Source organism: Limanda limanda, chromosome 2, assembly GCF_963576545.1.
Source record: "Limanda limanda chromosome 2, fLimLim1.1, whole genome shotgun sequence".
Classification (NCBI taxonomy): Eukaryota; Metazoa; Chordata; class Actinopteri; order Pleuronectiformes; family Pleuronectidae; genus Limanda; species Limanda limanda.
In genome coordinates, this window is record NC_083637.1 from 31,612,848 (window position 1) to 31,638,691 (window position 25,844).

Below are 25,844 nucleotides of genomic sequence, written 5' to 3' on the forward strand. Positions count from 1 at the left end.
ACAGCAATTACAAGACATACAGTTTTATAGAATACATGGCTGTCTCACCTATGACGATGGTATTGTAAATGATTTGTTCTGTATTGCGTCCATCATTGTAATAGGCCAGATGCCAGATTCCTATGTCCAGATACTGGATGAAACCAGCCTCGTGTACGTTCACGGACCGTATGTGTCGGGTGCCAGACTCCTCCTCATGCGCACGAGCTGGATATGAATTTCCGGCATCCATGTCACTGAGTGCTCGTTTGTCTTTGGAAATGAGACGACTACCATCCAGTAGCTCTACAAAGTCATACTGGAAGACAGAAATACAAAAATATGCAAACATTTTTAGAAGATTAGTTTTACTTTCTTTTAGCATAAAGGCAACCTTGAGGAGGACTTCCAACGGGCAAACTGCAAAGAATGTCATGGTGACAGAGCTGTCTCCCACACATTTTCCCCCAAAATTCAATTGATCTTAAATATAATATATAATGTATCAAACTCTCAATGTGGATTGACCACAATCTTGTGTAAAGAATTAGCTGTCTTGTTTTTACCCTCCACTGAGAATGGGTCTAAAGAAGGACCCGATTACATTTCGAGACAAGATTAAACAAGTCCTCATGTTGATAGCACCCCTCCTTTTCATGACCATTTATTAATTCTACTGGGAGGTCAATAGTGGCAGAATCACATTTTAGACATTCACAATTCCCCAAATGGTCATTTTGGCTCACACACAGTGCAGTTGCTATTTCCTTTTGGAAATTTTACCTGGACTTCCCAAGTGCCTCTCCAATGCCAGTCACAATAAATGCATCAACACTTAACACATATCAGACCAACCACCTTCAAACCTGTGGTGGCTGATGTTTTGATCTCAAAATACATTTAATGACAGCAGGCATCTGTCTTCATCACCATTTACCCCCAACAACAACAACAAAAGATTGCATTCAGCAGTAGGTCAAGCTGGGTGTAATCTGCATAACACCACTTAAATAAAGACTACCAATTAATTAGCTCAATAATAACCAAAACTATTGTATTTCATCTAAATTAGCAGAGGGTGGGAGGGTCGGCTGTTGTGAATGTGAGTGTGAATGGTTGTGTGTCTCTGTAAAGTGGTCCTGCAATATCCTGGCAATCTGTCCAGGGTGCACCCCCGCCTCTCAGCCATTGTCAGCTGGAGTAAGTGGTATAGATAATGGATAAATGAATGATCTAACAAACATGGTTTGTCCAAGGGAAACAAATACACAACGTTGTTAGATAAACTAATATCACAGACACACTCAGTACTCTACAACAAAGAATTTAGATTTAATCGGGCAATGTAACCTATTTAGAAATTTGTACCTTAATTAAATATTTAGTTACAACTAGTCAGAATGATGTTACAGATATCTGACATGACAAGTAAAAAATGACTAGTTGAAATTAAACTGTTTTTAAATGTTAAGTTAATTATTGATAATCAAACTTGGTAAACAAAAGTTTAAAAAGCTTGGCCTGCTAAATGGGCCTGAATGGGCCCTGTGTCTGGGCGACCAGAGGCATGGGTGTCACTCAAGCATTACAAGCACAAGCTTCACTTGGCTGAATTCATTTCTGACTGTTTTTACAGAAAACCTAGCAATGATCTGCCAGCTGATTTTTTTGTGTGCTTTAGAACAAAGCTGCTTGAGTAAATTTTGTGATTTTGTTTCACTCCTTTTTGTTCACTGTTGGTGCTCGCTCTATTAATTTAGCTTACAGGTCTCGCAACACTTATTAATTTATTTTACATTAAAGCCTGAAAAGAAAACTTGTGCACAGCAGATCACACAGCAAAAGAACATCACTGTGGTATGAACCTTAAGGTTGTTTGCGATCTGCCAGTAAACCAATAGATGTTTCCCTTCAGGTTCATAATGCAGTTAGGTTGTGCAGCTGTCTTTTATAAAGTCATGAATGTAAAGTGTTCCCATACTTTTGACGATACATGACTCCGCTATAATGTATATATATGATAGCAATGAAAAAGAAATCATTTTTTCAGTCTCCATTTTACTTGGAGTAAAACCCTTATTATTGAAAGATACTTCTCACAGTAAAACCATACATTTCAATGACTATACATTTTGTGAAGACTTCAACATCAATTTCATTGATTTATTGATAATCTAAAAGCTACATAGTCTGCCTGTTTTTATCTTTTACCACAATGCATAAAATCTGAGTGTTAAGTTGGGTGCATTGACTTGATAATTATGTATTAATTCTCGCTAATACAGGGTAATGGTTAAAAAAACAAAAACAATATAAAGAGTTTGGCAATAGAAAATTCATGACACTTAGTCGAGATACACAAATGAATAAAAATGTAATTGCACATGCATGTGTTTGTGTGACCAACCTGTGTGTGTGAGGGCGGTAGGCCTTTACGTCCATACACCCCAACAAGAGCCTCTTTCTGGACGGAGATGTTGAATTTTAAGAACTGTGGTTGGTCAATATAAAGTTGGGACCTCCAAAACACTCCTTGAATAGAACAACAAACCAGTCAACTCAGTCAATATTTCAACATTCTTTGATTCATGTTCAGAATTTTTTCTTCAATAAACCATATATTAATCAATATGCTCACATTAAAGCAAATAAACAAGTCATGGATTAGACAAAACCCAACACTCACATTTCAGTACATGCAATGCAATATATACATTTTACATTTTCTATTAAATTCCCATATTTTTTGTATCTTCTGGAAAATTTCTTCATTTTAACATCACATTATTGTGACATAATTATGGCAATTTGTAGTTTTTACAACATGATACCGTACAACGGTGTGCACCCAGGGAAATCAAGTCAGGCAATGTTGAACGGCTGTTGTAGCTAAAATAGACGTGAATAATAGAATCGTGGAATCTGCATCTATCCTTGCATTTGATCTTAACAGTGTTCTGTGCCATAAAGTCTTTTTTCGTGGATCTGACCTGTCCCATTGACAAAAGTCTGGAGCTTTTCAAGCAAAGGGGAAAGTAGTTTGGGACCTGGGATGTTTGGTTATAGCTTATTTTGCTCAGGTGTGTTTGTCCATGAATCAGCTCCCAGTGTTCTGGGATAGGTAATTATCGCACTTATCGGGGTAACTTCAGCGTAAAGTCAGGTGAGCTCGTTCACTTCTTTTCTGGGGTAAATAACCATGGTAACCTATGCTGAACAAGTAATCTTATCGTGGTCACATGATATATACTTTTTACCAAATGTCACCGGGGGCTCTGTAACTTACACATTCACACAATTAGAGATGTTTTACCAGCTGTTCGTGCTGCATTAAGCAGCTTTAAGTGGTTTCTTTTTTCTGAATAATATGTTTGTTCTCCTCATATTTTCTAATATAACAGATTTATCCTCGTTGTGAAATATGTGGCTTTAGTTGCAGTATGCAGTTAACACACCCCTTTAATGTGCATACGCTTCGATCTTGAGGAAAAGCTGGGTCACCTGGAATTCAGAAAGATATCCAGGAACAAGACTCTGGTCTGCAACACTGCTATCATATGCCATGGCTACCTGAGTTACTCTTACATATCGTGGTCAGCCAGGAACTGCTATATCAATGGCAAAGGGGGGTTATGTCGCAGAGTGATTCACTCCATTCCTGTTTCATATTGAAAAATAGGATGAGAGGAAAGGAAGATGTGTGTGTGTGTGTGTGTGTGTGTGTGTGTGTGTGTGTGTGTGTGTGTGTGTGTGTGTGTGTGTGTGTGTGTGTGTGTGTGTGTGTGTGTGTGTGTCTGTGTGCGTGTGTGTGTGTGTGTGTGTGTAACCGACCTGGTGGGACGTCTTGTATGGCTCGTCTACCCACATCCACCTCTCCTGTGTCTATGGTGTTGTTCTCTAGAGGAAACATTTTACCTGCACAAATTACAGTTTTTTTCAATAGCATAAACACTCAAATCAAAAGTATTACACAATTATCAAAACCTTACACTGCAGGAGCAAAACATCGGCCCAGATTTGCACCACTATAAGCACAATGTCAGACTCACACTTTTTGCAAAATAGTACACACAGTGTTTGCAAAACATTTAACACACTTGTATACATTGAACACAGAAGTAAATCAAGATGTCACTTCCTTGTAATTCCAACGCACTAACTGTCAAATGACTCCCCCTATGAGCCAATTGGTTCAACACAGGTTTAAGCACTATAAAAATACAGCAGGTGAGGTCACCTGACTTCAACCAAAATGTAAGGAGTCAGAAGAAGAAGAAAAGTGAGGGTGAAAGGGGGAATCCACGGAGGAGGAGGAGGAGGAGGAGGAGGAGGAGGAGGAGGAGGAGGAGGAGGAGGAGGAGGAGGAGAAGGAGGAAGAGGCAGACCTGAAGCAGGAGGAGAACGTGCTCAAAGAAGAAGAGGACCAAATTTATCAAATGAAATTTGTGAAACACTAGTTGACCATGTCGTGAACCACAGATTGACTGAGGGAGGCTGGACTAAGAGTTCAGCCAAATCTTGGCAGTTATACAGTGAAATCTGTCATTGAAATCTGTACTGGATAAATAGTTTTCTGTTTGTCTAATATTTGCTGAGCTTACAGTGTTATTTATGCACACTACTGTAGTAGCATTGAAACTGGGACATGTTTTGTTTTGATTCTCCATGTTGGCATGTTGATTGATTTGAGTGTATAGAGAGAAATACACTATAATTTCATCAGTCTGCAGCAAAGGTCTTGTGTAGTGGTTGGTGAATTTATTGTATATTTGCACTTTCTCTGTGTACTGCACATACATACACATACATACATATACAGTGCTCTAGTCACTGAGAAGTAGAATTGCTAAAATTGTTTTAGGTTAGCAACAGCAGTGTGTAACTGGTTCAAACAGAACTAAGTAATATGAAACGTTTGTGTTTCATATTGAAACAAAATATGGTTTTGATAAATTATCGTATAGTTTTTACAAGAGTGTTTCATTTTGAAAAGGATCTGAGGTGTTCTGCTGATTGGGTGTGTGGTTGTGCTGATTGTGTGTAGTGTTTTGAAACACTGAGCCCTGTTTTCAAAATCGTGCTTAAGCAATCGAGAAAAACTGTAACAGAGGCTACTGTGAATAATTTAGTTTCTTCTTTCTTGTTTGTTATGAGAAAAAAATCATGTTCACAAGGCAAAACTGTGATTGATGAGGTCACAGAAACCTTGACCTTTAACCTTTGGATACCAATATAGACAGACAACCTGCAAATAATGGCTATGGCCACTGGCTGTCACCCGTGCTAAGGCATACAAATTCCACACAATAGCAATATTTGTTAGGTCTGGTGGAAGAGGTGAGAAGGGTCCTGCTTATCCACTCCGCTGCTCTTATAATGAACTAAAATATATTTCATAATAAAGTGATATTACCCACAAAAGTTTTTAGTAATTTCCGGAAGGATCTAGGTGATTAACTCCTATTAGGAGTAGACTCAGACCTCAAATTGATAATATCAGAAAATAAAGATGTGTCACTTTCATGTTACATATTACATTTTGTCTTGAATTGAGAAAGTGCATCAGATTTTCACATATCATTCAAACAAAGCAAGAGGCACTGCAGAGACCAGCAAATGGCAAATCTCATGAACTATGCAATATCATCAACACTGATTCATAAAACAATTCTGGTCTTTCAGAAAAACTTAAAATGGAACCAACACTTATTATTTGTTGCTTTTCCTGTTGAAAGAAGAATAAACATGCATTAAAGGGGGATTTACCATTGTCTGTGGACACCATAAAGGTATTAGGGGTTGTATCTCTTCCACCTCCTCCATTTTCAAATGCTCCATATACCTCACTCTCTTGAAGCTGCCAGTTTAGACCAAACAGGTGCATAGCTGGATAAAGAAAAAGTGGAGAGGAAGAGGGAGCAAGGACAGGAACAAGCAGGTTAATACTCTGCACAGGGCTATGGAAAGAAAAGAGAACAATAAAATGATGTGACAGATATGACAGTTAAGACAAAAATGGGGGAAATGAGAACAGAACAGTAAAGAAAACAAAGACAGATCATCACCATACAGTATGGTCTGCCTTAACATAGGAAGACCACAATACAACATCATTGAAAGAGCACAACTGTTGTACTAATTTTGAATTTTGGTGATTTAGATCATGTTCAAAACAGCCAAACAAGATATTGAATATGTTGAAAGGACCCCATCTAACGACGGAACATGGTAACTTAAAAGTGGTAAAATCAAAAAGTAGTATTCTGTTTGTGGTGGTGGCTTTGTACAGGGATCTAGTCTTGAGTGTGGACTGGATTCCTCACACAGCAGATATCATAGAGAGAGTAGGACCAATTAGTGAGAACCCCCTGCCCAACACACACATACACACTGCTCTGCCTCATTAAATTAGAGCCGTGCTGTGCTAACCCATTACCCAACACCCCTCCTGGTGAGGACAGGAGCAAAGGGTCGCGGGAGAGTGCTGGCTAATTGCAATGGGGCTGTGTGTGTGTGAGTGTGTGTGTGTATTTAGGGAGAGAGAGAGAGAGAGAGAGAGAGAGAGAGAGAGAGAGAGAGAGAGAGAGAGAGAGAGATAGAGAGAGAGAGAGACAGAGAGAGAGAGACAGAGACAGAGACAGAGAGGATTATTGGCCAGGGTAACAGTCATGCAAGAATGGTTCTGTGTGCCAGAATCCTTTTGAGAAATTTAGGAAGTAACAGAACATTTCAGATAAATCTAGTTGTATATTTAAAGAAGCTAAAAAATATAGTGTAGAGTTTTGCTGAAATCTTTAAAACCATATAAACTCTTATTTATTCAAAGTGATGGTAATTTGACATGTACTTTACAACTGTATATTATAGGGCTCTGGTGGAAAGTTGACGTTAATTGATTAAAATTATCTGCAGTTTAAAAAAATTCCCCAATATTCTCTTTTGAAAGGGAAAGAGGCAAGAAAAAACAACAGAATATGAAACAAGTCAGGATAAGAAAATGTGTCTTGTAAGTCTAATAGGTGCACCCACTGACCATGGTAAAAAACATCCCTGGACTCCCATGTCATCTTAAGTGTATAGATGACTCTTACAAACTAGATATACCGCTCTGCGGTTGTATGCGTCCTTCAATTAAAGCTTCAGTCCCCACAAGTGTTCCTGACATATAACATACACAATAACAAAATGACCATTACCTTTGACCACTTAAATCTAATCAGTACATTTTTTAGTCCGAATAACAACTGGTGAAGTCTTGAAGGCAGACTTGAGATAACATGTTCAAGAGAACAGAAACATGTTCTGTGTGTGTGTGTGTTTGCGTGCATGCACTTTTACCTATGCAGTAGCAGAGCAGGAGAGAGAGCAGTGCAGATAGTCCTACCGCACTGAGGGCTGTACACCTGAAAGAAAACACAATCATTGTCTGTACATTCGCTCTCTTCAGAATTGGTTTTGTTTCTAACAACCTCCACAATATCCTTGATTAAGTACAGCTTCCTAATTGTATTATCTCTATGGTCTGATCAGCCAGCTGCCAATATTCAGTAAACTTTAAAATGTAAATCAAGCCTTGAATAGCTACTGTTCTTGATATCACATGTCTCCAAAAACAATGCGTCTAGTGGAGATGTTTTGGAATGTGAGTCTCCTGGTGTGTGAGAAGTTCAAGTATACAGCCATAGCCACAGTGAAATGCCATGGATTAAGGGTGGTTACGTTACTGGAGGTGAGGTCATGCAGCAAGTCAGTGTGTTATGTTGGCTGTGTGCACGTTTAGATTCCATCTAAAGACGGAAGGGGTTGGTTATGTTTGCCTGCTGTATTGTTTGCCCCTTAGTCTTTGTGATTAACAGATTAGAATAAACTCTATATTATGACAATCATGCAACAGGCACACAGTTCTCTTTTGCAGGGCTGTCGTCCTGAGAAATATTAAGAATCAACAAACAATCAATCTATTCACAGCAGTAATCAATTACTTAAACGTCTCATTACAATGGGAAAATAATACAACTAAGTTAAAGTGACTATTTAAGGCTGTATTTTTGTGTCATGTTCATTGTGTCAGCATTTATCTGATCAAAAAAATCCAAGGCGAGAAAATCTAGCCTTGATAAATGTTAATCATTGTGATAAATGGATAAAGGTTCAGAAGGCTGTCACCCATTTTTTCATCGATCCAGTTCATGGAACCGTGTAGGTGCATAAGGTCTGTTATTGGGCATTCCACTGACAGTGAGCTTTTTTTCTTTATGATTGATTGATAGATAGATTCTTCTCAAACTTCAACTCCCTTTATGGTTGGAAAGCAGGTTACTGCCCGAACCATCTATATTTGTCAGACATTCTAAAAGGCCTTCATCACATGAACTGACACCCCATCACAACACAACCAATTATTCTTAATTCAAATAGGGATTTAGTGACAGTCAAATTTGTATTTTTTTCCTAATATTTCCTAATACAGATTCCCGCATTGATTATGACAGCTAACACAATGAGGCTGTGTCCTGACCTTGCATATTTCAGCATTAAGCAGTGAACAACAGGACCCCGGTTCCTCAATCCTTACTCTATCTTACCTCCATGAGCAGTACTTTGAAGTTTTCTTAAACTTGAAGGCAGAGCGGGACAGCGTATTCCTCGGCAACGGCCTGGTAGGGGGCGAGTACACTGACCCTGTAGCCATAGTGTAGCCAGGAGTAGCGGTGGAGAAGAGGGGGGTGGTGCCTGTACCGGTCTTGAAAAGGAAGTGCCTGGAGGGAGAAGGAAGAGAATGAGAGGAATTACTTGTGCAACATTAGTTTGGGACACTGGCTTTGTTTAGATGCACTGAAAATGTACTGCTGTACAAAACTGTCACAGAATGTTACCCCTTGCTGGCATCAGGTAACTACGTACATTTTGATTAGTGTAGTGGCTACAAGAGCTGTAAGGCTATGCCATTAAGCTACAGACCAAATTTATGTTTAACAACCCCTAAGCCACTTTTGTTGGATAATGACCCATCTTAACAATGAATACTGTTTTTCATGAGTATTTCTGTAAGGCCTATATCCAAGACAGCACTTTAGTGCATCTGTTAGGTATCTGGCACTATTGAGGATACTGAATAAGTACCCGGGTTCGGGTATTTCAGCAGTTGTTAGCCCTAACCCACATCTTACCCACATCTTGGAAAATGTCAACAACTGCTGAAATACAAATAAAATCCGATTGAAATGTATACTTAAAAAGTGGCAGAGTTGTGTATTTGTGTATGCTTAACTCTCATAGTTCATTATTCACACTAACTCTATGCCATTTGTTTACCATTCTGCATCCCTACTCTCATCAATAGCCAGCTTCTACTACCAGTCCTAAACTACTTTAGCTTCCACAGTTAAACCATAAGAAAGTAACTTAAAGGTATTAAAGAAATTGGGTTTTATCATGGTAAGAAATTTAGATAAAACAAAAGTATGAGTTATTGCTTGAAAACCAGATGATTTGGCTCTACTAAATGGAATGACGTAGATTTTACAAAAGCATACCAACTATCTGTCAGTATCATGTTCATATTTGCTGAGGGATAACATTTAGAGTAAAAAGTAAAGAGGTCTGTCAGCAAGACAATATCTTCTGGTTTATAAAAAAACTTTTCATGTGTTACCATCACATTGGAACCACATAACCAAGGGACAGTGTGTTTATAAAAAGTATTCATTAATATGCCTTTCGGATTTTCTTTGCAAATATGCAGGAAAAGTCCAATAAGGAAGTGTGATGAACAATTTGAAAAAGTGTGACAAGGGATTTTCAATTAATACTGGCCTCTATGCAAAATATTAAGAGAGAAGAAGACAGACTGGTGAGAATGAACGAGAAAGAGAATACCATCACTACAGTGAGAGAAAGATATAAAGTGTTTTAAGAGTAACTAAACCCCAAAGCCGCTGAAAACCCATGTATATGGATATTTAGTAGTGTTGTTTATTGATTCAAGTCCAAATCTTGACAAAGAGTTGGAATTCCTCACTTTTTATGTTAAATATTCAACTCAACTATCTTCTACTGGTTGGAACTCAGCTTTTCACAATTAGACTGATCAGACAGTTGGAGATGCTGGAGTCTGACTGTGCATATGTGGGAGAGGAGTAAAATCAGGAGGAGTTTGTGGATTATGTGGATTAGTAGAGCGACTGAGTAGTTACTGCAAAATGACCAATCTATAGAAATATTACTAAAGAAAATAATAGCTTCAATCATGATTTAGTGCATCTCCAAGCACACATTTTCAGATCTTTGCAGAGGCTTTCACTTGGAATATTGACTCTCTCCTGGTCACTGAGTCTCCAAGATCAGAGCCCCATGATGAGCAGACCGACACACAGTCAAGGCACTAAGACACTGCCGCTGCACAAAGGGGTTAGAAGACGTGTCTTAGCCACACCTTCTAAAACAGTGTTGCAAAGGCATTTTTTAAAATTTCCAGGGTAGAGGTACTTCATCTTAAGCTTAGGGTTGAACTTTTCTGCTGAGCAGTTAGAACACAAATACATTTCAAGCATTTAATCAAAAACATGAGATGTACTCATTAACTCAATCAAACAACAGCCAAAAACAAATATATATGAGATGCGATGCTGAACTTTGTTAACGATAACGTGAAACAACATTAACAAGTCTTCACAAACTGTTCTTAATATCACCAGCAATAATAAGACATAAGAATCAAACAAACAATTTACCCCTCCCTGAGCATGTAGGACAAGCTACATCCTACACACTGGACCTTTACGTTTTTTTGGTTGCTAAATTAAGAGTAACAAACATTTAATTGTCTTTATCCGGTAATATATTAACTTAAATATATATCTTTTTATATTTTGAGGTAAAGGGTATTTGTTTTATTTTGTATACAAAATGTGCAGTTGAATATGAGCTGGAGACAGCATTTCTTTAGAAATTACACATGAGGTTTTCAGAATGCGATAGCACAGATCAGGGTGGCAGATTGAATACTAACTAGTATCTATGTGTCTTGTGAGTGTAAGTCTATTACAGCAGATACACAGTGTTTGGATAATCAAGTGTGAAATGACTGTAACCGCAGTGTGCTTTTCTGAGAAGAGAATGTTATCAACCATCACTAATCTGGTAGTCCACTAATAATAACAGCCTTTCAAATGCACTGCTCTAGCAACCTGCATTTACATTACATAAACACTACTTACACTGGGCCTTTTAACTGATTTTGACAATAGGAGTGTCAAAGGGGGTTGAGGTTGGTTCTTTAGAATCAGGCCTTTGTGTGTGTGTGTGTAACAAAGTGTGACATTAAGTACAATAGGGAAGACACAGATTACGGATCCACAGGAAGAAAGTGACTGTTACTAATGTGTGGATAGTAGATGTGTAAACGATAGCTGGCAAACCTAACACTGTGACAATAGCATGGACAACAGCTTTTTCAATATAATCCCACATACATACTAATAACCCCCACACAACTGCTGCCTAATACAGGCTGTGGCAAGTGTTATTTGAATATAAGTTTCTTTTACTTGCTTTTCTCTCAATGCCTAAAATCCTAAAAACATCCACACAAATCTTTAAATTTAAGTGATTCAGATGTCTGCCTAGTAAATGTGCCTAGTGCATAAATGTGCAAGAAAAGAGTAAGCTATTTGAAAAATATTTGATTATTGATATTTCTTTATACTTGTTTGTACTATAATTTATTCATATATTTATTTCATGTAAAAACACACATGGACCTTGAAAATTCAGTTTGGATACAGAATAAGTGGCCTAATTCTTCATAGTGCAATTTCATTTTGAATTCCCTGTCAGATGTAAATAGCAGCAACTACCCTTTCTCTTTCTGCGCGCATGCATATTTTTGTGTCAGCAGAAGAGGGAAGAGAGCGTGGAGAGAGCGGAAATAAGTGAAGACCCCAAGCGAGTTAAAGGGAGTTCAGGGACAGTTATTGACAGTGTTGAACTGAATTAATCATAAGGACAGGAAGTATGAAACAAGACGTTTCAATACCTATTTCTTAGAATGTACTGAGTGAAAAAGTCTGCGGAGTGAGTGTTTTCATACTTTGAGGGTCCCTACTGACCCCCTACAAGTAGTTTCGGATAGTAAAAGACAAGAAAGTTTATTTTACACAATATGGGCCCTTTAAGGGTGTGTGCGTCAATTGTAAATGGCAACATTCACACTCTCTGTATACATCTCACCTATTTTCCTCCTCCTTTAATCTCCAAGAAGCTCAGACTTTAGTCTATGTGTCTATCTATAGTTTTAAGTTGTTTCTGACAATTAACAGTCATTTACAGATAAAACTTGCAGCACAAATTAAAACTTGAAAACGGTGTCATTTATTTGACATATTATCATAAGAACTATCATCTATCAACTTTGCATTACACAAATCTAGTCTGTAAAACATTTTGAATAGATTTTTTTTCATGAACATTTTCTCTCACAAAAAAGCCCTAATCTGACATTATTTCATGTTGTACAGTGGCTTAGTGGAACACAGTGGGGAACAGTGACTGTGTAGCAGTAATAAAGTGGAAGCAGTAAATGATCTGTCCTTCCATCACTATATAATATACATTTAGAAATTGTTCTAGTATAAATATAGAAAATGTCTGGATATAATATTACAATACAGTAAATACTATTCTGAAACATTGTGGTATGTTTTCCAGCTGAATTAAAGTTATATTTATGATGTTCATGCAGCACCTGTTCTAACCATGGTTACTCACAGCATGACACACAGCCTCATGAGAACCTGCCTTTAGTTACCATGGTGATCTTGCTTGCAACAAAGTGAGCCGTCATTAAATCACTCACTCATTCTTCTCAGCATTACTCCCTTTTGCATTGTTAGTCATTGTGATAAAAGTGGTGTATGGACTACAGTTCTAAAGCTTGCGCAAAGCGCTTAACAGTACCGGTCACGTTCTCACACACACACCCACAACACACACAGTACTTGTTCTTTCCACAATGTTAATCATTTTGAGCAATTTGAGGTTTGGTGCCCAAGGACACTTCAACATGTGGACCGGAGTGGATGGATTCTTCTGATTACTCATTGGCCCGTTCAACCTCCTGAGCCACAGCCACACTTTGTCTCTTTAATGAACCAATTTGTTTCAAGCCATAACCTAACCAAACCATAGCAGTGTGTTTTAAATATCTTGTCTAAAAGAACTTGTAATATTGTGTTCAGGACCCCCTCGAATCCAAGGTTAAATACATCTCAAGGGACTAATCCTTATAATAAAGAATTTTAACTACTTGAAACTGTTTATTCTATTCCACTTCTTCAAATAGCGCTTCCTCCTTTAATTATTTTTCCAGTAAAGTATTGAAGTAATGCTGTAAAATACTGGGTGTCTCTTAACTTAATATTTAAAATACATCACATGTAGCTGCATAACTAAATGAAAGTCAATGCATGGATTTGGCACATGAGGTGTGACATAGCATTTGATAACTAAACACTACAGTAATGATCATTTATATGCGGTGGATAATCCTCAGAATCAAAATCATGCAGGGATACATTTTGATATATTTGAGATGATTTAATTGACCCATAACATTGGAATAGAATAATTGGAAACATTCCCATGACAAATTTTTGTTACTGTGAAACTTTAAGTAGACTTTAATTTTTGTCAGAACGGAAGACTGAATTCACATAAGAGAAACATAAAGGCTATAAAGTGACAGCAGCAAAACAAGAAACATAATACGTATTTCATGACTATTATTTCTATTTATCTGCTCTGCTCTAACAGCTGCTACATAGGCTGTGCAGGTAAAAGCATAGGGGAAGGTAAGCTAACCTACCATTAACATGGAGATTTTGCACTGAAGGATTATATGTGAATTACTTGGCTTTCTGATTGTTATTAAGGTGAAAAAGCACAAACACGCACAGTTGTACTTACACACACACACACACACACACTGCTTGTGGTGCACAGGGTTATGATAGTCTGTGTGAGGAAAGATGTGTGAAAGATGCAGGTTATTTTATAGCTTGGTACAGTCTCAGTCATGCATTTCCCTCCTTAACCACGATAATCATCTATTCTGACACTGGCTACATCTCCAACTTTTTGTATCTGAAGAAAAGGAGCACAGACATATGAAAGGAGTAAGATAAGGTCAGGGTACCTTGTCTCCAGAGGCACATTGCTACCCAGCACCCAGCTGTCTTGCAGCGGGACACTCTCGGGGGGCGTGGTCTGCAGCTCGGCTGGTGATTGGCCGGCCACAGGGGCCGAGCTTCCAGTAGGTGGGTTAAGCTGCCGCGAGGAATTCAGGGTCTGTCCAGCGTGGTGCGTCGAGCCCAGAGATTGGTTGAGAGCTGTTATTGAGGCCTGCTGGCGGTGAGGGGGTGGCACAGGAGGCAGGGTGGAGCCGTGATGATTGGATTGTTGCTCTGCAAACAGAAAGGAAGCATGGTTAGAGGGTTTCTTTTCTGCTTTGCATTTATTGTATTTTAACTGGTGCCATCGAGAAATGTAAATTGGTACTTTTTCAAACTTTAAATGAGAAAAATCAAAGGCCCATTTTCACTTTCTATTGAGAATATTTTCGGTGAAGGAGAAAATCTTGGCTTTCAATTTGCACAAAGAAGACCCATCTATTCTCTGTTTTGTAACTTATCTTGTTAAAATACAAAAAGATGCATACAGAAATGGATCATGGAGTTTGGAAGGGGTGTATTCTACAAAAGAACTGAGACATAGTTTTATGACCGAGGTCCCCTCTTTTGGTTAGACTAAACTGAAAGTCAGAGGGTAGACTAAACAAGTTGGTTGTGAAAGCGTTTAACTTTGACAACTCTGTGTTAACCCCCACTCAGACCGCTGGGACCTGGGTGTGACACTCGACAGCCAACGTTTCTTCACTGCCAACATTACTGCAACAACACGTTCCTGTAGATTCATGCTGTACAACATCCGGAGAATACTCCCCCTTCTCACCCAGAAGGCAGTGCAGGTTCTGGTCCAGGCCCTGGTCATCTCACGCCTAGACTACTGTAACTCACTCCTGGCAGGTCTACCTGCTACTGCCATCCGACCTTTGCAGCTCATTCAGAATGCAGCAGCTTGACTTTTTTAACCAAACTAAATTAACTCACACTGCTCCGCTCCTCCGTTCCCTTCACTGGTTACCAGTGGCTGCCCGCATCCGTCTCAAAACATTGGTACTTGCGTACCGTGCTGTGAAAGGATCAGGTCCTGTTTACATCCAGAACATGGTCAAACGTTACACCCCAGCCCGTTCACTCCACTCTGCTTCGGCCAATCAGCTCGTTGCTCCTTCACTGTGAGCTAAAGACTCATCAAAATCACGACTGTTTGTTGTCCTGGCTCCTAAATGGTGGAATGAGCTCCCCATCGACATCCGGACATCAGAAAGTTTACACATCTTCCGCCGCAAACTAAAAACACACCTCGTACGACTATAACTTGAATACAATTTTTAAACTAACAATTTAGTAGCACTTAAATGGCACTTACTTATAGCACTTTGTAGTTTTGCTTTTTTTTGAAAAATTGTACTTTCTTGATTCTTGTTGTTCTTGGTTTGTACTCTTATGGTTGAATGCACTTATTGTAAATCGCTTTGGAGAAAACCGTCAGCTTAATGTAATGTAATCTAATGAAATACCCCTTTAGTTGTAGAGCTGCAATTTGTAGCATAGCTGCTTTATGATTTGTTTCAACTCTCAGGGAGACAGTCAGACATGTAGACACCTATCAGCCTCCACACTTTGAATCCCCTCTCATAATGATTAAACATTAGCATCATTAACAAGAGAAACTCCATCACATTTCAGATAAGATAAGATTTCATCATCACCCAAGCAAACAAATATTCACTTCAGTTAGATATTATAGACTTTTCTATTCATTAGATTAGATTTCTTTATTTATCCACACAACGGGGAAATTCACTTGTTACAGCAAAAAAGAGAAAAACAGAATTTAAATAACAGTGCCGAAGCAACAATAAAAAAGAAAGATCAAAATATATACACTACTAAACTACACATAATGAGAGTAAAAATATACAGAAAACAAAAACAAAAAACAACCTGCAAAACAGACACTGTGCAAAAGCAGGTACTGGGGAGAAAGTGGAGTGATGTAAGTGTTATTGTAATGAAAACAAAAGTATTATAAGTAATATTGCAACAGTAGTGACCATGATACAGAAAAAATAATTAAAAGTAAGTGACCATAATATAAATAATACTACAAGATAGTATAAAGGAAAATATAAATATTGCAATGTAACCATTATAAGTGACCATGATATAAATATAGATGTAAAGTGTTGAATATTATTGTGCATAGTAGTGATCTGAGTAAAAAAATAAAAAATAAATAAGAAAAATAAAAATACAAATACAGCTATGGTGAGAGGTTGAGTGGAGATAAATAATAGACAGGGACTACAACATTATCAGGTGGTGCTGGTGTTGTAGAGCCTGACTGCAGCCGGGATGAAGGACCTGCGGAACCTCTCCTTCTTACACCGTGGGTGTAACAGTCTGCTGCTGAAGGAGCTGCTCAGGGACCCCACATTGTCATGTAGGGGGTGAGAGGTGTTGCCCATGATGGACGCCAGCTTGGCTAACATCCTTCTGTCCCCCACTTCCTCAATGGAGTCCAGAGGACAGTCCAGGACAGAGCTCGCTCTTCTTATCAGTCTGTTGAGCCTGCTCCTGTCTCTGTCCGTGCTACCCCCCCTCCAGCAGACCACAGCGTAGAAGATTGCTGAAGCCACCACAGAGTCATAAAAAGTCCTGAGGAGAGCCCTGCACACTCCGAAGGACCTCAGCCTCCTCAGCAGGTGGAGGCGGCTCTGGCCCTTCTTATAGAGGGCATGTGAGTTATCAGACCAGTCCAGTTTGTTGTTGAGGTGAACACCCAGGAATTTGTAGTTCTCCACCACCTCTATGTCCAATCCCTGGATGTTCACTGGTGTTAAGTTGGATGCTTTTTTCCGGAAGTTCACGATCATCTCCTTCGTCTTGCTGGTGTTCAGCTGAAGCTGGTTGAGCTCACTCCAGCTGACGAAGTCTGTGATGACCGCCCTGTACTCCAGGTCATTCCCCTCAGGAACACATCCAACGATGGCTGTGTCATCTGAGAACTTCTGGTAAATATGAATTCCTGGGATGCTCTAATTAGCAAACTCTAATAAAAGGCACGACAGATTGAAGATGCTGAGCCAGATCAACTGCAGAACTTTCCAATTTATGAAGATAATGATGATGCAATTTAAGGCAATTACAGTGTTTGTCTACATGTCGGATCTCTCTCTCTCTCTGTGTGTGTGTGTGTGTGTGTGTGTGTGTGTGTGTGTGTGTGTGTGTGTGTGTGTGTGTGTGTACTTCAGGCCGTTTGTGACTCTGAATGTGAATTATGAATCCATGTTTGAGTACTAATTCTTAAAGTGAAAAAAGTCTATTTACTGACAGCAGATCTCTGCTGTTTTTCCACGAATCCCAGTTAAATAGGAATAAACGATGGAATAGTTCACACTGATTGTGACCTAGTCCTTCATTTCCTTTCTGAAATGTTCCAGCTCAGCCCTCAGGCACCATTCCCCAGAACAAACAGCAACTAACAGAGTCAGGTTTTCATTCTCGTGCATTTCTTGTTACTGTCAATGCCAGATTCAATCTAAATAATATGAAACATGGTGATGACAAAATTCAATAAAAAAAAATTATGATATGCAATGCTATAACTGAGAATCCTTGAATCTGGTTCAAGTTCACTTATTAATGTAATATGATCCAGACCGGTCAAGGCGGTGAGAAACTCAACCCAATGCTTCAATGCTGCACTCATCTCAGCCAGGCTAATTACTGCCTGCACATTTCTCTGTGTAGAAATATTAGCTCTAAGTTGACCTGGCTTCAACTTTTCCTGCAGTTTTTCCCGTTGCTTCTCAGCTTCTCTGCTGCCCTTGAGGTGCTCAGGGGGAAATGAATGGCTATGCTGGTATTTGATTTGCATAAAGAGCATCACGGCTCCATTTCCCAGCCCTGCTGTTATTCATTCTTAACTGCCCTCACTTTAAAGAAAATAGACCGCAAAGCAAGAAGAGAAGGTATATATTCAAGAGTGTTGGGGTGGATGAGGGAGGGTTTTTTGGTCGTTTGGAATCCCCCAGTGCTTCTATACACTGTTGTTCCAGTTAAGTAATTGTTCTATTTATGCTGATCTTCAAGGCTAAAGGCCAATTTATGCTTGTACGTCTTTTCTATTACGGACACCTCGGAGAGCTTTTCGTACACGTCTGATTTTTCTAACTGTCCGTCTTTATGTCGGAGAGCCCACGGACAGCTCTTGGCTGTGATTGGTCCGCGAACGACATCATTTCCCTACGACGTCATTTCCCTACGACGTAATTTCCGGACCTCACACTTCCTGCCTTCTTCCCTGTGTCACATCAAACCCAAACACAACTATGATTCTACGATTAATGTGACGTGTGTGTTAAGCCAGCGGAGTTGTCCGGCTGACGGTGGCTCGTTAGAGCACTGACGGCATGTGTGCACGGTCACATACGGTTATAACGAGCTTTCAAAACGGCGCTAGCAGGCTAGGCTAGCGGGCTAGCCACCATGCTAACTGCGGTGGTAACAGAGCAAAAACCCGCAGTCACGACTTTAATTCCACTTCTATCATGACACTGTTTCTATAATACCGTCAGGTTAGAAGCAAACACTGGATAGTAGTAGTTAGTGTCGGGAGTCCCTGCTGACTGTGTGTGGAAGCTGGGGGGGAGCTAGCTCCGTGTAGCTTCTAGCTACATGTAGCCTCAAGCAGATTCAAGCTGTGGAATCAGCAACACAGTTCGGAAACAAGTTTTGTGGAGATGGGCATTGAAGCGTTTATAAATCATCCATCATTATTGTCTGATATGTGTCCAAGGTCTTCCCGAGAGCCATTGATTGCCATTGTTTCCCACAGTCGTCACGCAATATCTAATACAACTGCAAATTCAGTTTTTTAACATGCAGATTCATATGTACTGGAGATGAAACAATTATCTGCCTGGTAGATGGAGGAGCAATTGATCTTCAGAAAATTGTGAACTATTGTGTTGTGTTGAGGGTATTGTCAAAAACATTTTAAGTGGAAATTAAAACGCAACAAAGTGAAACATGGTCACAGGTTAATAATCAATTTTAAAATATGATAGTTATGTGCCTTGTGGTTTTTTGTGGTACCCACTGAACTGAGTCATTAAAGTAGTTTCTTCCTCTCCTGTTGATCTAACTAATGTGGCACAACCCTACAATCAGGGACATCCTAATATAGGATAAAGCTTTAGTTGAGTTTTAATCAGTTTCCCGATCAGGGAGCGAAACATTGTATTCCTAAATCCCCCTTCCATTCACCAAAGTCCTGATCCCTGCAGGATAATAAACATCCAGGTCACAAACATGCACAAATGCACTTGCGCACACACACACCCTTTCCAGTGGCTTTTTTTTTCAGGAGAAAAAAAACAGATACAGAAACGATTAAGAGCGAGACAGATCTGCATTAAAGAGAGAGAGAGGGACAGAGAAAGAGAGAGAGCTTCAGACCCTGAAAAGGATAGATAAGGTATGCAAATCAAGGAAGACACCAAAGAGACTGATGGAGGGAAAAGGGATGAAACCACTGGCAGAGGAAACCCACTGTCTTTCTAAATATGAGGGAGTTATTGTTTTCACACAGCGAGCATATTGTAAAATACTGATGCTCGATGATTTACATAGGGAATTAGCATTTACCATTAGCTATCTGAGTAACTCACTATGTGCAATACAATGATGGAAAGTAGTATTTCCTAGTGGGATCAGTGTCACTTCAATAAATGATCCGATATTAAGAATATTACCTGAATTAATTTAGAAATTTCAACATTTTAGGAACAAATTAAATACTGCTGGACAGTTCACAGTGTTTATGCCAGTATATACACTTTGATTTGAGACGTCAATGCTTCTAAAACTGAACTGACAACTTTTCTTAATATGGATTTTTCTCTTACATGAATGAAACTAGAAAACTTTACTTCATCTTTTCTCAACCCCGTCAGTACAAGTTTCATATACATTCAGTTTTATGAAAAACTTAATTAGCTCCTAGAACAAATAAGAATACCAATAACTTTGAACAAAATAATTGATTGTAATAAAATATATTCCGTTCAGTCCAACTCAAGAGCCAAATCACAATACAATAAACAAATCACATTGTGGAGAGAAAAAACAAAAGAAAGACCAAGCTGCTTTACCTTTGCTTTCCACATATTTTCTAACTCATTTGCTGTTCCATGAACATCATTCCTTCCTACACTCTGCTGTTATATGCTGAACCGTTTCAGGGGCCTCCTGATCTCTGCACAGCCTGCACCTGGGGTCCTATCTAGTGTGGTAGACCCCGACCTATATCAATCTCTCTGCTATGAGCAGTGCTTCTGTGCTATCTTTCAGACCCGCTTTGTCCAGGCACAGGTAGGATTTCTCGATATTTCTTCTTATCTGTTGAGAGTTCATGCCATGCAGGGGCTTGTTCTTCCATGATGAAGAGAGTACTACTGCTCTTCCTCCTCATCATCATCATCATCAGCATTGTGTTTCTTCTTTCTGATCTTGGTTTCATTCAGCATAGTAGGGTTGAGCCGAATACTCGGATAAAACAAGTATTCGGCACGGTACAGTGCTGACGGGAACTAGAAGGAGAGATCATATAACTCCTGCTTCTCTGCATTGGCTCCCTGTAATATTCAGAATATAATTCAAGATCCTGCTCCTCAAATATAAAGCCCTTAACCATCAAGTCCCTTCATATCAAAGAGCTGATAACACTGTATTGTCCCAGTTGAACCACTTTGCTCTCTAAACACAGGCTGTCTTGTGGTTTCAAAAATATGTAAGAGTAGAATGGGAGGTAGAGCCTTCTATACCAGTATCCTCTCCTGTGGAACCAGCTCCCACTCTGGGTTCGGGAGGCAAACACCATCTCTACATTTAAGGTTAAACTTAAAGCATTCCTTTTTGATAAAACCTAAAGGGCTGGATCAGGTGAGTCCTGAACCATCCCTTATGCTGCTATAGGTCCAGACTGCTAGGGGAACTCCCATCATCCACCGAGCACTTCTCCCCTTCTCTCTGTCTCTCTGCCCCCACATACATTTATTTACATGTCACTAACTATGTGTCTCCCCCCCCCCCCCCCCCCCCCCCCCCTAAAATAAACTACGACAGGTAGTAACAAAGCCATGTGATAAGTCACACACACAAACATCCCACTGGTTAAATGTCATTTTTTTTAAAGTTTAATATGAAAACTTGTTTAGTTGAGTAGGTTCATGAAAACCTGCATTTTACTAGCTTATACAAAACATTAGAATAGTTTTCTTACTCGTGTGATCAAAAACATTGATCTGAAGCTCAATTCTAAGACTGTTCTGTAAACCGGTTAAAGCCCCACCCTTTCCGAGTATGGATACGGATAATTTAGTTGGTTGAACAGATAAAGATACAGATAATGGTGTACTCGCTCATTCCTACAGAATAGTTGCTCTGACGCTCACTAGTCTTTGACAACCTTCCTTCCACTTAAGTCGTTTTCAGACATCAAATCCTCTGCATTTTCTAACTCTGTCGGGAGACATGTCTGAAAGCGGCTTTAGTGTCTAGTGTCAAGAGTGCTCGTGAGGAGCTGTCTTGTCTTGACATCAGTGACTTCTATCTCCTCCTTTGACCATGTTATTACAACACCAGCTGAGTATCTGATGACTGTCACAGGGTTGATGGCTTTGACCTTTTTTCCATTCAACTGGCTTTTCTAGGACCTGCCTTACTCTGTGTAGGTACTTGACTGTGGCTGACCTCCTTGTGTTCTTCATGGTTTCCATTTTCCTGTGGGATCCCAAGGTATTTGTAGCTGTCCTCAACATTTGCTATGTTACCTTCTGGTAATTCAACACCTTCAGTTGTGATTATTTTTTCTCTCTTTGATACCATCCAATGACACTTATCTATCCCGGATGAGTTTTCCGATAATGTTTTGTTAGATTCTGGTGATGTGGACCAGTGAGTCAATGTCTTTCTGGCATACAGCTTGATGGCATCAATGTAGAGGAGGTAGGTGCTACTTTGGAACAAGTATCCATAGCCACTATTTTGGATGCAGAACAGCAGCCTGTTAAACATTTAGTAAAACAAAATTATCAATTGTAACTAGGATGTTGATGTTCCACTTACCTAAAGGAAGTACTTATTTTATAACCTAACCATAAGTTTTCCCTTAATCTATTTTTTTTGTATTCCTGAGTCTAACCATTGCTTCTTCTTTTCACCGTGACGATAAAGGTCCAGGTCCCTTATCATTATCAAAATAACCACAAACAATGGTCCAACACAGAAGAGTTACTATTTCAGTAGACAGTTGTATAGGTGATATTAAAGGGTAGCTTGTTAAAGTTTGGAGGACTTGTTGTCTGTAATAACCCTTGTGCAAGAAAGAACAAATATCAGAAGCACCAAAAAGGTGAAAAAAAATTCAAAAGGCAAATATACAAACTAAAATGTTAACTTTGCTAAGGTATTCATATTATGATATGAAAATCAAGACAGAATAAACTTAACAAGATAATAAAGGAAATCCATTTGAAGCTTAGGTCTGTATTTGGGTTAAACTCTATCAGTGTTGATACAAAACTGAACAAGGACAGAAGTAAAGAGGGTATAGAAAGAACAGGAGGGGACCGAGGAAGTAAATTAAAACTTTCAAAAGAAACAACAACAGAGATTAAATGAGGTGGAGAGAGAACAACATGGACTGTAAGAGAGGCACAGTAAGAGGTGTGTGCAGAAAGACAGACATGGGGACGCACAACGATGGCAGTAGTGAGAGATTTAGTCGATAAAAAAGAAGAGAGAGGAGTGAATAGATCCTGGAAAAGGTAAAAGAGTAGTCGAAATAGTGAAAAGGGGTCAGTAGAAGAGTTAAGACCTGTGTTTCTTGAGGCGTAAAAACTCATTCCACCTTTAAACTCCTGGCAAGGAGAGGGGTGTGAGGAACCCTAACCCTTCACTGAGGGGGGAGCTGCCTATGTGCTATATGCATGGGGAGAGTGCACCTCTCTGCCCCCTGACCCATACTTGGGAATAAGAAGGAAAAAACAAAAAACAATTCGAAAAGAAACTGTCATGGATAGAAATTACACTTCATTGCCATATTCAAGCTTTCCTTTTTAGACAGGCACAAGGGACAATCAGGAGTAAACCAAGGTCAGAGGACCTAACTTTTGTAAGTAGACACCACCATAATTTTCAGACATGAACTAGATGAATGTCTGCAAAATTGGGTCCAGACACTCGATAGTTGCCTTTTTACACAGGAAAAAAACACCAGGATATTCTCTGTTCAGACGGATTCAACACAGACATCTCCAGAGCTTTCCAGTGAGTGGTGGCACAGCATGCAGGTGCAGAGGCAAGATGTAAAATATTATTTCTGCATCGGAGATCTCGTAAATGGTGTGTATTTATAAAGCACTGTTCTAGACTTTCGAGGATTTGATAATGCTTCTAACACAAAAAAATAAACAAAAATCCCCGCGTGAAAAATCGGAGCCATACCGCAGATGATGTTGCCAATGTGCTGTAAACATGATCACGTGATCTCTGCAGCAGCATGAATTTGTTATTTCCTGCCTCTGCTTGCTGCTGCCAGCTGCACACCCCTTGTCTGAATAATGCGGAGGATTTGATGCTGTTGTGAACACCTTTGTGCAGAGAACCTCCCACAACGTTGTGCATGTGTGTAAATTAAAATCTGGTTTAAATCCGGACCCAATTTCCTGGACTTTATCCGAAGGTTGTGTCTGAAAACATTTCAGTATTGATAGAGAACAAGACATCTGAAATGCAACATGGCCTTTAAGAACAGAACAAGGGATTGAACCAGTTAGGAAGCTCCCTCGGTAAGATAGCCAGTTATCTAGCTTGCTATATTACTGTAACGGAGTTGTCTTGCCAACTCCCTCAATACCTGTGTGCAGGAATTTTACAATCCATTACAAAAATATGGTTTGAATAAAGATTTTTTTTTTTACGAGTTTAAAAGTGTTATGTTATCCTATTGCCTGACAATCGTATATTTTAGTCACAATTTTGCAGTCCGAAGAAGACTATAGTTTTAGTTGATTTTTTTACTGCTGCTACTTTCCCTGTCCTTTTGTTAACAGAAAAAATGGATACTTATTTTTTAATTTATTTTTAGTATCAGCACTTGGCCTGTTCTTGGTTCACAGGAAAAAGGGAAACTTGAACTAAAATAAAAAAATTATATTAGCACTTTGCCTGTCCTTTGTTTTAAATGGCCAAAAACTGGATTTGTTTTTGTTTTTGTATCAATAGTACCCTAATATGCAGCAAAGTTTATTAAAAGACATTTTTGATGAAGTGTCGATCTTTATTGTCTTTAGTTTTCAGTCATCACATGCCGCGAACAACCTCAAGCTGAATTAAAAAGCCAATTGCTGTCTAAGAGCAATTGAGAATTTGTGTGATTCATAATCCGATTAGTCGATTAATCGTTTCAATAATCGATAGATTAATCGACGATCAGAATAGTCGTTAGTTGCAGCGCAGCCCTAAACTTGAATCAAATCAGGTGCCAAGGTCATGTGTCCATCTGAGAAACAGCTCATTTCATTGCGAATGGAAAAGTAGATTGAGGGAAAGGTCTTACTGATAGTAAGGAAAGTTATTGTAATGGGAACAAGGAAAGGAGACTACCTAAATGTTGAGGCCTAAACCAAGAGGTAGAGGATGGTATCAATATCTGTTCTGTACCGGAAAATTATTTGGACAAAACGCAGCCAAAAGGAACTTTCTCTGCTTCGACCATCAAACTTTGACATGGGTTGATTTTATTGATTGATATTGATTCGTCTTTTCTTTCTCACCCTTCATATCTTTGTTTTTTCACGACTTTCCCACATACACCATCCCATTCATCTGACCTCTCATTTCAATATCTTATCTTCCACTAAGTTCTGAAGTATGGACAGCTGCAGCCTTTACAGTGCCTCTCATCAGTCCCCCACTTTATCGTTCCTCATTGCAGCACCCGTGCACTGACCCGTCATCCACTCTCCCTTGCATCTGTCTCTCTGTTATTTTACTCTCGCTGTGATCATCTCAATCATCAAAGTCTTTCTTTGCTTTTGACATTTTACTCTTTAATTTGGTTTTAATACTTTTTTTCCCTCTCAGCCAGCAGTCAAATTTTTATATCTGTTTTGTCGGCTTTCCAAACACACTTTATTGAATTGAGTATTAGATGAAAGATAATGCTAGAGTATTGGAATACAATTTTGATCTAAATATAAACTGCACTCAAATTGGTGAGCCATTTGAAACGTGAAAATTGGTGAATGGCAAACACAGAAAATGTTGCTATTGTCCATGACCATTTCTTCCCTAACGTATATATACATAGGTCATAACTAGGACACAGTAGTTTTGGAGGGTTATATAGGTTGGAAGGCCCTCTGCAAAATCACAACGAAGAAAAAACACAGCATTTAAAACAATTGCATTTAATTTATGAGGAACACAACCTCTGCATGTCCTTTTACATTCAATTCTAATGTTCTTTTCAAGCATTTAAAGCAACCCATGTCATTTTGCTCACAGCAAGTCCTACAGTTGCTCGCTTTGTTTCCTTTTCAGTATTAACACTTAAGAAGAAGTTTTTAAAATAAGAAATATTCAGGAGAATTGTATTCATTATTGACAACT

At 39.1% G+C, this 25,844-nt stretch overlaps 1 protein-coding gene across 5 annotated transcripts in view; it reads right to left on the reverse strand.

The window, feature by feature from the left end:
- The window catches only part of tenm3 (teneurin transmembrane protein 3), a 160,911-nt gene that overhangs the window by 68,662 nt on the left and 66,405 nt on the right, over window positions 1-25,844 (reverse strand). For all 5 annotated transcript variants that reach the window (XM_061090192.1, XM_061090223.1, XM_061090214.1 and 2 more), the window contains 7 exons: window positions 14,174-14,441; window positions 8,565-8,738; window positions 7,318-7,382; window positions 5,746-5,865; window positions 3,811-3,894; window positions 2,387-2,511; window positions 49-298 (listed from right to left, as the gene is read on the reverse strand). In XM_061090192.1, coding sequence (XP_060946175.1) covers window positions 49-298; window positions 2,387-2,511; window positions 3,811-3,894; window positions 5,746-5,865; window positions 7,318-7,382; window positions 8,565-8,738; window positions 14,174-14,441 — 1,086 coding nt within the window. The remainder of the gene's footprint in view (window positions 1-48; window positions 299-2,386; window positions 2,512-3,810; window positions 3,895-5,745; window positions 5,866-7,317; window positions 7,383-8,564; window positions 8,739-14,173; window positions 14,442-25,844) is intronic.